This window comes from Schistocerca nitens, chromosome 5 (assembly GCF_023898315.1).
Source record: "Schistocerca nitens isolate TAMUIC-IGC-003100 chromosome 5, iqSchNite1.1, whole genome shotgun sequence".
NCBI classification, from domain to species: domain Eukaryota; kingdom Metazoa; phylum Arthropoda; class Insecta; order Orthoptera; family Acrididae; genus Schistocerca; species Schistocerca nitens.
The window spans coordinates 390335861-390348808 of record NC_064618.1 but is presented as its reverse complement, the minus strand read 5'-3'; the positions used below and the strand labels follow the sequence as shown (position 1 = coordinate 390348808).

General features: G+C 45.2%; 1 protein-coding gene across 1 annotated transcript in view; it reads right to left on the bottom strand.

Annotated features, from left to right (window-relative positions):
* Positions 1–12030, bottom strand: part of LOC126259510 (uncharacterized) — a 192293-nt gene extending 180263 nt beyond the window's left edge. Inside the window, exon 1 of the mRNA XM_049956363.1 lies at positions 11869–12030. Coding sequence (XP_049812320.1) covers positions 11869–11985 — 117 coding nt within the window. The 5' untranslated portion in view covers positions 11986–12030. The remainder of the gene's footprint in view (positions 1–11868) is intronic.
* Between the last annotated feature and the right edge of the window lie 918 nt (positions 12031–12948).

The window sequence follows — 12948 nt, the reverse complement described above, 5'->3', positions numbered from 1 at the left end:
ATTGGCTTACAAAACACTCGTTCGAACGACTCTTGGATACTGATCATTGGTGTCGGACGCTATCAGATAGGATAACAAGAAGAGACAGTGATCCAACGAAGAGTGGCGCGCTTCGTCCCGGGTTCGTTTAAAAAGCGCGACATCGTTAAGGAGTTTCTCACCGAACTACTGTGGCAGACTCTACAAGAGAGGCGTTGTGTAATCCGGAGAAGTTTACTGTAGGAATTCGCACGTTCTAAGAAGACACGAGAAAACCGGAGAGAGTAAAGTTCAGAAGGGGGCTTACCGACAATCCTTCCCTCCACGCATTGTCTCGAAGTATACTGCTTCCACAGTAATATCGCAGTACAATCTACTTAATTCCTTTCTGTATGATTGACGTTTCTCCATTATTAGTCGGTTACATTCGTATAGAAACAAACTCTGAAGTTGCAAGTTTTCTTCACTTTTTTATGATAATAGACCCGAAACGACAAATGCCGCTTCCTGTATTCATTCAATGCAAGATACTGCTGTTTACTGATACTGAGAAATCATATGTGCCGCGCGGGGTAGCCGCGTGGTTTACGGCGTCTTGTCACGGTCCGCGCGGCTCCCCCCGTCGGAGGTTCGAGCCCTTACTCGGGCATTGGTGTGTGTGTCGTCCTTATACTAAGTTAGTTTAAGTTACGTTAAGTAGTGTGTAAGCTTAGGGACCGATGACCTCAGCAGTTTGGTCCCATAAGCCCTTACCACAAATTTCCAAAATCATTTGTGCCAAATTAATATGCATAAAATTTGAAAGACATTGACGTATGTTTCACCTAAACTAGAGACAAGTATGTGACTGCGACTACCATTCAACGACAGCAAGAATACGCTTAAAATGCTTATCTCTGTATAATAGCTTATCTTTCTCCTAGCTGTGTGATTACAATGTTATTTTAATTGGTCAGATGATAAGTCAGGCCCACTAGAGTTATCTTTTTTTTTCTTTTTTTTTCCCTACCGTTCACGTTATACTTACAGTTAAGCGTGAAGTCGCTGTCGCAAACAGAGGCACATGCTTCTCGCTAGTTCGCCAGGTGTGTCGCCAGCGATCTGAGGAATGTCGCCACGCACTCAGCCACTACCGAGAACACTACATATCGCGGGCGCGCTTACCCAGAGAACGGGGGCTGACGCCACCGAATAGCGGAGGGTCCGGATGTGCCATGTAAGCTTACGCCTTACGGCAAACAAATTCATATCTTGCTCGAGGTTTCACGTAATTGCCAGCAACAGAGCCGACGAATACTCATTTGTCCGTTTGTGGAATCTGACGGAATCGATTCACAGAAACTGCGGTGTTAATGCACTATTTGAGCAAAACCATCCGGACACCCCTGTGTAATGCGGAATTAAGCACTAGTTGTCAGGGCCCGCAAATATCAAAGGAGAAGCAGTACAGAAGCTGTAATGTCAGTGGCTTCGAGCGCAGGCTAGTCAATGGATGTACTCGGAGTAACAAATCCATGGAGGGGGATGGGGGGCTCCTGAAGCTGTCCAACCCGATTGCTGGTGAAGTCATTGTGAAGTGGATACGACAGGAACAACCGTAGCTAAACCAAGACCATGCAAAGCTCATGCAGTGATTTTCAAGGACCGTTGAGCATTGCTACGGATGGTTGTAAAATATCGCATGAAATGATCGGAAGCAATCACTCGTGAGTTCCAGAAGTACCACCAAGTAGAACAGTTGGCACAATGACTGTGCGTTGACTGTTAAAAAGGATGGGCCGGCCAAAGTGGCCGAGCGGTTATAGGCGCTTCAGTCTGGAACCGCGCGACCGCTACGGTCGCAGGTTCGAATCCTGTCTCGGACATGAATGTGTGTGATGTCCTTAGGTTAGTTAGGTTTAAGTAGTTCTGAGTTCTGATGACTGATGACCTCAGATGTTAAGTCCCATAGCGCTCAGAGCGATTTGAACCATTTTGAGCCGGCCGCGGTGGCCGTGCGGTTCTGGCGCTGCAGTCCGGAACCGCGAGGCTGCTACGGTCGCAGGTTCGAATCCTGCCTCGGGCATGGGTGTGTGTGATGTCCTTAGGTTAGTTAGGTTTAAGTAGTTCTAAGTTCTAGGGGACTTATGACCTAAGATGTTGAGTCCCATAGTGAACAAAAAAAAAAAAAAACCATTTTGAAAAAGAATGGATTATTATGGTCAAGCAGCTCCTCACAAGCCACACATTTCTATCTGTGGTAATCCGTCAAGGAAAGTGGGACTACAGCCAGACAGGAAGTAATTGAATTGTGTTAAAAAAACAGCGGCTGTATTTGAATCCAGCATCATTTATTCTTTTTAACACATGCTACCAGTTTCGACACCCCATAGTGTCGAAACTGGTAGCATTTGTTAGAAAGAATAAACGACGTTGGATTCGAATACAGCCACTGGTTTTGCTAACATTATTCAAGTACACACTTCTGTAGTCAGTGGTAAGTGATGCTTGAGGTGCGATAAAGAGCGGCACAACTGGACAGTGAAAGGGCAATTTGGAGCAAAGGGCGGTTTGGAGTTACAACTCACGCTATACCCTATGGGAATCCAATAGAAGTGTTTGGGTCTGGCGAATGCCTGGAGAACCTAACCTGCCACGGTCTGTTGTGACAACAGTGAAGTACGAAGGAGATAGTCTTATGGTATGGAAGGACTGTTTTCGGCGGTCGGTGAGTGGTCTCGTTACTGCGCTTAGGAAACGCCAATTTCAGAAGCATATTTTACAGCATTCTGTGCAGCGTACAGTGGAGTAATAGTTCAGAGACGATGATTGTATCAGCATGGCTGTGTACCCTGTCATAAAACAGCATCTCTGAGGCGATGGTTTGTGGACGTGAGTTTGAACGTGGACTTGCCTCCAGACCCCAGCGTTCTCTGTTTTCGACTTTTGAGGAAGAATGGGCTGCCATTCTTCTACGAAACATTCAGACACGTTACTGATAGCGTCCGCTCCAGTATTGTGATAAAGGCGAAGGGTCGACACACCGCATATTAATGTCCACTAGTAGTTGTCCAGATACTTTTGATCAGATAGTGAGCATCAAGACAACGCCACTAGGAATTTTAGCCTCTCGTCCTGAGGATGAATGTGGGATCTCAACAACTGCACCACCTCTCTTGGTATCGAAGACAGAAAGTGAGGTAAACACGTTCGTTATCTAGGTCTGGTCGGGAAGAAAAGAGACACGGTGACATCGACCGGCGCCAAGCGACTGGACCTGACAAGAGATGCGTGGGATGCGGGCCATCGGCAGTGTGTCGTGGTGTCAGTGACGCGTTGATCAACGCCGACATCTGTAAGTGGGAGGGTCATGGGCTCGCCGCTTGAGTCAGCTGACGACGTCACGCGGGACGCAACTGCGTGCTGATTCATTCATTCGCTCCTCGACCTCCCAGACTACACCGCCTCCTCTGACTGCGCCCACGCGGGAAAGTCGCGAAGTCGCATTCCAGCATAAAATACGCTTCCGGGGAAGAGCTATCCTAAAGAATGTCTTCTTCATAAAACGACGCCATCACAGGAAACATTCTTCATTTTGATTCAAAGGCGATGATATTTCTGACCCACACACTCTCATGTTGTGAACCACCTCTGGCGAAATATTAAAACACTTGTACCATGCGCCGGCCGGAGTGGCCGAGCGGTTCTAGGCGCTACAGTCTGGAACCGCGCGACCGCTACGGTCGCAGGTTCGAATCCTGCCTCGGGCATGGATGTGTGTGATGTCCTTAGGTTAGTTAGGTTTAAGTAGTTCTAAGTTCTAGGACACTGATGACCTCAGCAGTTACGTCCCATAGTGCTCCCCTAAATTTTAAGTATAAAGAACAATTAAATGAAAACCGAACACCCGCCACAACGGGACCAGGGAATGGTTCCATTCTAAAGTAGTCACCACAGGCATTAATACATTTATTCCATTGGGAGACGAGACGATCAACTCCTGTCTCGTAGAACGCGGTCGGCGGCTCACGGATCCACAGCCGCACCCACTCCGGCACTTCCTCGCCGAATAGAAACCAAGGTCCACGCAAGTCTATCTTCAGGCCGCCAGATATGTGCACATCGCACGGTGAAAGTTCCGGGCTGTATGGGGGATGCTGCAGTGTTTCCCAATCAAATCGCTGAAGAGCAGCCTTCGTCCGATTGGGAGTGTCAGGGTGGGCTTTATACTGCAACAGGATGATTCCGTCTGATAGCATTCCTAGGCGTTTTGACTTTAGGACGCGTCGCGGTTCATGCAAAGCGTCTTCAGAGCGCTGCGCACTGATTGTGGTTCCACGCTCAATGAAGTGGAAGAGAAGAAGGGACCGTGCAGTGGAAGAAAGAGATCAGGACCTTACCGAAACTTATGTGAACAGCTTTGGACTTCTCTAATGGGGGGAGATGTCGGATGTGTCCACTGTTCGCTTTGTCATTTACCCTCGGTCTGTCGGAATGCTGTCGACGGAACCATCCTGTTCCACGATAACGCCCACCCCCACACTGCCAATCGGACAAAGGCTACGGTTCAGTGATTTGGTTGCTATACACTGCAAACATCCTCTATACACCACGGTTCTTTCACCGCGTTGCTTTCACATCTTTAACAACCTGAAGAAAGACGTACTTGGTCGTCGGTTTCAGTCGGACGAGGAAGAGCAAGAGCGGGTGCGGATCCGTTAGCGGCCGACAGAGTTTTCCGAAACAGAAATTTATCGTGTCTGTCCCGAGTGGGACAAATATTTTAGCGCGTGTGGTGATTACTTTCGAACGGAAGCATTCCTTGGTCCCGTTGGCGGGTGTCCGGTTTCCATTTGACTGCCGCTCACACATACAATGGACCAGATATAAGATTGCGAACATCTGTTTTAAACATTTCAGCAACAAGAAGCGGCTGCAATAAATGAGCTTCAGTTATGACAGATTAGATGCTCCTTTTGCCGGTGATAATGCTGAAATAATGTGAAAATCAAATGGGTGGAAAGGGACAGTAACACCAACAAACACGAGTTCGTTGACTGTAAGAATGTGGTTGAACCGGCATTTACCAAACACGCGAGAGCGTGTGCGTGGATTGTTTGTGTTTGTGTGTTACGGGCGCTCAACGGCGGGGTTATCAGCGCCCTTACACACATTAAAAGCCGGCCTCTATGGCTGAGCAGTTCTAGGCGCTTCAGTCCGGAACCACGCGTCTGCTTACGCTCGCAGGTTCGAATCCTGCCTCGGGAATGGATGTGTGTGATGTCCTTAGGTTAGTTAGAGAACTGATGACTTCAGATGTTAAGTCCCATAGTGCTTAGAGCCATTTGAACCATATGAACACACATTAAAAGAAACGAATGTGGAAAACACATGAGTAAAATGTGATCATACACGCTAAGATAACGAGAAAGAATTTTGTAAATTTATGGCAAGATCTCATGGTACCAAACTGCTCAGATCATCGGTCCCTAAGCTTACACACGACTTAAACTAACTTACGCTAAGGCCAACACACACACCCATGCCCGAGGGAGGACTCGAACCTCCGACGGGGGCAGCCGCGCGCACCGTGACAAGGCGCCCTAGAGAGCGCGGCTAGCCCGCGCAGCGAGAAAGAATTAAAGATGCTATACATGAGAATAAAACACAAGTAAAACGAGAAAGGAGCTAAACAGAAGGCACAGGAAAATGTGACTGGTTGGCCACTTACTTCAAATATGGGCGAGCCAGTCACCCTGTGAACAAATTAAAACCTTCTCCCTAAACGTAAAAACGTTGGACAATTCATAAAACTTTAAAACTCAAGCCAGATTCACATGATTATTATGTGAAACAGATTGCAGATCCGTCGGAAAAGCCGCCGGGATTCGCTGGTCGAAAAATAAAACGTACTCCAACACAATGTGGCGCACAGTGAACTGCGCGCCACAAGCATCATACATTGGAGGGTCCTCTCGCCGGAGTAAGAATCCATGCGTCATAGGGCTGTGGCCTATGCGACGAAGAGTAAGGACCTCGTACCGTCAGCATTGTTGGAAGGAAGTTCGCCACGGCCGAGTTGTGGGCTTTACCACACGGCGCTTGTTGTCAGTCACTTCCAGTCGGTCGTCTTCTCATCGATGCATGACTTTGTACCTCAACAGCGACGTGATAGCATGCACGGGGATTTTCAGCACATATTTATTTTCGTTAAATTTTTGAAAACATTAAATGTTTTAATAACAGCTGTGGGGACAACAAAACCAGGCATTGACATGTTGAGAATTTAAATAATTGTTTGCCGTGTGTAACATTTATTACGGTATTAAGAGGTGAGAGAGGTGACACACAGTGAAATTTAAAATTTTCCCGGCGAACTGAATGTTCGAAAAGATTACTGGATTGCTGCCGGTCGTCGTAAACTTCACACCACGGAATCTCAACTGGACACCTGCCAGTCCTCTTCAGGTGAGTCATCGAAGATTTCAGCCTTCAGTCTTCCATGGCTCACCTGAGGATCACTGGTCAGTGTCCAGTTGAAATACCGTGGAGTGACGTTTACGACAACCGGCTCCAGTCCAGAAATCTCTTCGAACAGGTGACATACTCCTTAATGAAAATTAGTAATTTGACAACATTGCAGTGAAACGTTAAGGCAAAAATATCGCAAATCTGTTGTGACGGACTTTAGTACAAATATTGGTTTGATGCAGACTTTTATTCTGCCTTCTGTCCCTTCCATAATTACGGAAACCTATAACCACTTGAATGTGGTTAAAAAAAAAAAAAAAGAGCAGCAAACTAGAGCCCTACAATCCTGCATTCGCCCCTACATCGTTAGAGAATAAAACATCGAAATTTCCTGGCACAACTTTACAGAGACAAAAAATACTGAATGAACCAAACGCGCTGATGCGCTGATGACAGCCGGAGGCTGTAGCAAAAACGTTACAGAATATATCTGCCGAACACCGCGACTGCGTATATGCGTCGCGTTTTCGCAGGAAGGAAGAGCAGTTTTCGCCAAGGATATGGCACATGCGATCTGTCGACAAACCTGAACCGTGTGCGACGAGTCGAAAAGATACGGGCTCATGTGTCGGGCATCACGTGTATTCATGCAATGGCGTAACGATTCTCGTTGCTAGTGACCGAATGAAACAGATCAGCTTTGACAATAAAAGCGCCCATTATGTTGCAGCGGAAATAAAAACTTCGATGTATTTAGTTGCCCATGCGACCAATCGATAGGAACTACAAACTGGGTGGAGCTACTAAAGAGATCTCCACAAGCGACCACTGTGCTTTGAAAATAGTTGACTGCCTAGAGTTTATCAAACGGAAGGTGTATTTCTCAAAACTGATACGTGAAAGACGGAAATAGCGCCAGCAATGGTGTAGCTACATACTGGAAAGAGTTAGCTGGTGAATCACGCCAATTGCAGGGAGAGCATAAACTGTTATCACTTAGCGACTAACGCTACACTGATTCAGCGTTTGTAAGAAATTAAACAACCGTACTCGATAGCTTAGGATCGCGCCATCATTCTTGCTCTTCCTGGATACATCTAGATCATTACGAAAACATTATTAAATTAAGTATCTACATTGACAGTTTTGTTTCCAAGCTGCTGCATCAGATACTCACCAGACAACATATGTTGTTAAAGACTCTAGTAACTGTGCGGCAACATTTTCGATTAAAGTCCACGGATTCTCACAACGTTTCAAGAGAGAAATCATTACCATCCATTTTGATCGAGAGTCTTCCAGTAGACATAGACATTAAATACATAAATTTCTTCTTTCCCAAAGGCTGCATCTTCTCCTTTCGTTTGAGTTCTCTATTCGTAGTCAACAACTTCCTTCAGATCGTACCAGTTGTCGGGTCTGAATCCCTGGTTTTCACAGGGTACACCTAATTCTTGAGTCATATATTCTCTGCCTCACAGCTTCAAATGTACCACTGCCTGTCTCTACTTCCCAAAATTCACAGACGCTCTCCTGTATATTGTGCTGGATTAGCACACATTGAAGGAAGAATATCAGAGGGAAATGGCTTAGCAACAAACCTAGGCATTATTTCTAGAATGAAAGCCAGGTGGATCCGAGTGACGGTCCGGTACACAGCTTTAATGAATGTGTAGCAGAGTGGGCTTAAAGTACTGGGAAAATAAACTTGCGGAGCCAAAACCGACTACTCGAAAGAGGCCTACCTCCCATATACTCAGAACAAACGAGGTAGTACGCGTAGGTTAACAAGAACTGGCCCGAAAAGTGTTTCCAAAATCTCGTCACAACAAAACCCAAGCAGCAAACAGACCGGTTCATTGTCTCAACAGCGGACATTTTCGTCATCTTCGGTAAAGAAGAATACTCCTAATTTCGCATCTTCCGGGGCAGTGCTGTACTAGCTCTTCTGCCTTTCAATCCACAGATTCTGTATGTGACTACAGGAGCAACTATACGTAGTGCGTACAGATTTCTGAGTAGGCTATGTCTACACTACAGAGGCAGCTGATAAGTCTCACATCCTACATCGAAAACTGCCCAAGAGAGAGAGAGTGTGTGTGTGTGTGTGTGTGTGTGTGTGTCTGAATGCATGGAATACCTGGTTAGACTGACAAGGGTCATGGCGTGTATGAAAGAAAGACTGCGCTAATGGTTCCAGCAGCTGTCCAACTGGAGCAAGAACCAGCACTCAGAGAAAGACGCCGAACATATTCCGTAAATTTATTAGGAAATTACAAGAAACTATTTTCACGACAAAAACAATACTCTTCAACACTCGACGAAGCTTTAAGGACAAAATTTAGTTGATAACGTCTCGTATAGCGACTTATAACGAATTACTATTCCCGTGCCTCACACTTGAATAGAAGGGGTAGAAGCCTTCATTTAAGGTATAGGTGATCGGCGATTAAGTGCTCATTCCCTTGTCGATCCTTAGGTTTCCTCCTTACGAACTGTCAATGTTGTTCCTTTAATGGCTCTGAGCACTATAGGACTTAACTTCTGAGGTCATCAGTCCCCTAGAACTTAGAACTACTTAAACCTAACTAACCTAAGGACATCACACACATCCATGCCCGAGGCAGGATTCGAACCTGCGACCGTAGCGGTCTTGCGGCTCCAGACTGTAGCGCCTAGAACCGCTCGGCCACTCCGGCCGGCAGTGTTGTTTTCCTTCCCGCCGGTTTGTTAAAGTGAAAAATGGCGAGTTACATCGTCATGAGCAGTCAGCGTTAAATTGTAGGAACCCTTGAACAGCCGTTAAGTTGGTTCAAACGCTGAAGTGTGAATTCCCTAGTAATCAAGTGGAAAGATCAGAAGAAGATAACGGCTCACCACTGCCATTACGACCATATCTAGTGAACTAATGCTGTGTTCAGACCAAGTTACAGGTAGAGAAAGGTCGTAACTTTACCTACCAAGCCACCTGACCTGTACGTAACCTCAACGTTGCTCAGTGAAAAGGGATTCCACTAGATTCTGGTTTCTACTAAAATATACTATACAGCGGATTTCTGTTCCGATCGCACATGTGCATCTTTTGACGTGCTACCACCGCCACTATATTCGTACCTAGGTTGCACTTCATCAGGCCTCAAGCTAACAGACTGCAAGTGTAAAAATTGGCTATACGTGTGATCCACGGTAACATATCTTGGAATAATGCAATACATCACCGACTGCTCTTTTTATTACATCTTAGGGCGTTTTTCGAAGCAGGAGGCAGAGAAAAACACTTGGCTGCAGCCATCTAGTAGTTACGAATACGGTCGCTTCTGGGATGACTGTTACAACGCACAAAATTATGTAGCCTGTATAGCAAATACAATGACTATGTCAAAGTACGAGAAGTGAAAGCGACGAAAACCTGTATGTATACGACATAGAGTATACAGATACCGACGACTGTTAGTCCATTCCTGCGATTTGTAAACCGGACACACTTGCACAGAATCTTGGAGCTTAGAAGTGAGTGCCAAGGCATAACAAAGGCTTATAATACCTCCGAAACAGTGAAAAGCTCGATATCTGCTGTATTATGACAGGCACTAGATGAACGGTGGTTAGCGTTCAGCTATACCGGCGCAGGAAGGGAGCCGGCAACAGGTAGCTTGCCCGGGGGACGGGAAGGGCTCTGCTATTAACACACCCCGCATTCCTCGCCAGCCGCCTTCAGGCACCCACAGAATAGTTAAGGCGGGAAGTCAGGTGTCAAAGGCCGACTTCTCTGAAACGAAGCCGCGGTACTTTGTCGCCGTGGTACAGACTTTTGTCGACAATGGTGATCACGTGTCTGCAGCCATCAATACAGAAGTTACGAGTATAACAGCTTCCATGATGGTTGTTAAAAACAAAATCATCTTACGGAGTCAGTTATTTATTTCTAGCTCGAGGAACGCAGTTTGTTAAAGTCGGCTTATTACAAGCAGTGACTTGTCAGAACTCGGTACAGAATTCGATCCCGCAATGCATTCAATCCAAGCTCGAAAATAACCTGACTTACCATACTTGGAAAATATGAAGTGAAGTTAAAAACGAGAAAAAGATGTGGACTCAGAAAATAATATTGGTTTAAAGTATGTGCTCAGGTTGAGCGTCAGCTCGAAAACGGTCCTGATGATAAAAAAAAAATAAAAAATTGTATGCCATCGGGGATGCGATTTGCTCAAGTCGGAGAATTACGCTACACATTTTTTCGTTACTGCACAATGAATTTAAGTAAACAATATCATAACAGATTGAAATAAGGAGAACATAAAGAATTGTTATGTCGCGATTTGGGACCTCTCTGTCTTCATGCAGGTCTCATCGGTTGCTCTTTGCATAAGTTGTAAAGTTTAAGTGCTACATATTCGCTGCAACACAAGAAACAAGTGCTCATACAAGGATGAAAGATCCCTTCTGTAATTATTATAACCGAGCAAGTTAGAAACTCCAACATCACTGGAACGTCACATTCCTGATACGCAATCATTGGGCCGTCCCCGTTGAAAAATGTATCCGCAAACGGCAACAACCAAGATGTTGGGGCCAAGAGTAGTTGATGAGATTGCCAGGAAGCAGGCCAGCTCTCATTGTCCTTTTTGAAGATGGTATTGTATATTTAGCAGATTTCAAAAGACATTTCCAGAGAAATTACACCGACGTCGTATAATTTTTGAACACTGATAAAACAAATCCTTGAGTAATGTATTTGCTCGGTATAAAATTATTTCACAACGCATCCAAATGGGCAATTTACTAATCCTTACACAGTTTAGTAATACTTATCAATGATATCCATTCGTAACATCATTATCTGGGAGGCGTGCAAGAAATTTGAAAATATACAAATAAAATGAGAAATTGTGTTTCGTTTTTCCGTCGCTGTCTATCTGAGAAACATGAAATCCTAAGAATAAGTAAAATTTACCGTTTCCCTTTCCCGAAAAAAAAGTACACTGAGTCACCACCTTGGAACAGATTACTCAAAACTTTCCGAATAGCGAACGGAAAGTGGCAATACGCTAACGCTGGAAATAGCTACAAATATAAACGTTCACAAAACAGCGCCAACAATTAAGCGTTATGCACACTGTATTTCCTAGCGTAAACACATGCTATCGCTATTTGCTGGTATTCTTCCGTCGTAAATACAAAAAATATAGTCACAGAATATCTAGAAATTCTGTCAGTGCAAACCTGCACAGAAAAAAATGTTTCACCGCGAGATTTATAAAGGCCCTGCTACATAACTGTCGAAAATCCCACTACTGTTATACAACCAGCATCGAATTTGTAACATCGTACATGTTAACAACGTTCCGACGGCCAGTCGATACATTCGACTAAGATTTCCATTTCGTGTAATTAATTATAGCAATGAAGAAACAATCGTTAAATGTTTGTGAGAAATACCTGGCAGCATGCAGAACGCGTTGCGGTGCCTTCCTGACGCATGCGCGCTCGTTCGACGCGCGCCAGTGTTGGGGAGTCCAGCAGGAGCTGCGGCGTCTTCGGTTCCGTCACCAGCATCGCGATAGCCAGTTGCTGTCGCTACCGCGTCTGAAGCAAAACTGACTCTTGAGTGCCCACTGTTGCTCCACGCCCCACGCGCAGGCTGCGGCGCGCCGGCTGCTCGCAGCGCCCCTAGCGGATGCTCGCTCAACCTCTCTGAACGCGCCGGCACTTCCGATTGTTGGGATACGGGTATTTGCAGACACGCGAAGGAATTGCGTCACACGAAAACATGAATCACGCAGCGGGACTACTTCATAGATCTGGTCCAGTTATTTGAATTTAACTTGAACTTCCAGCAGGCTACAGATAACAGTGGAAACACGATAATCATCTGCCAAGTCTTAACAACCACGTTGACTATATGGAGTCGAATGGATGTTCATCTACGGAGAGGCATACTTTTTCTTTCTCAAGTGGTTCCCAGAATAATTATTCTCAATCAGCTTGTTAAACTGTACTCTCACTGCGTAACTTACAGTGCGTTTGCTCCTCGCGCCATATTAAATATCGATGAAAGAATGTCATTGTTCTGGAGAGGCTGTATTTCCGTTCTGTGGAACAGTTACTTTCTCTAACCATTTTACGAAGGTTTTTCAGCATGAAAAAACATTAAAAATCGTTTGTGCTTGATTTATCTAGATAACTGGTGGTATGGTTCTCCCATATCCACTTCTAAACTCCAACACAAAAATCAATATCTCACGATAGTGCACATAACGCATTTTAAAGGCTTTATGTACAGGTGACGAGCACAACTTTCTCTTGCCTCTTGTGGTCCACGATATGTTAAGAGGGAGAACAGCCAACCACATAATTACAGTTAATGCTGTCTGAGATGTGTCAGTAAGTATCCCGCGGAGCTGAGTAACCTTTCCATTTTCCTCGAATTAGGTTCCTCCTGAAATATTTTTGATATCCACCAGGCGCTTAAATTTTAGCGAGAATTCCTTTTATATATTCGCTCGGCTTATTATATTC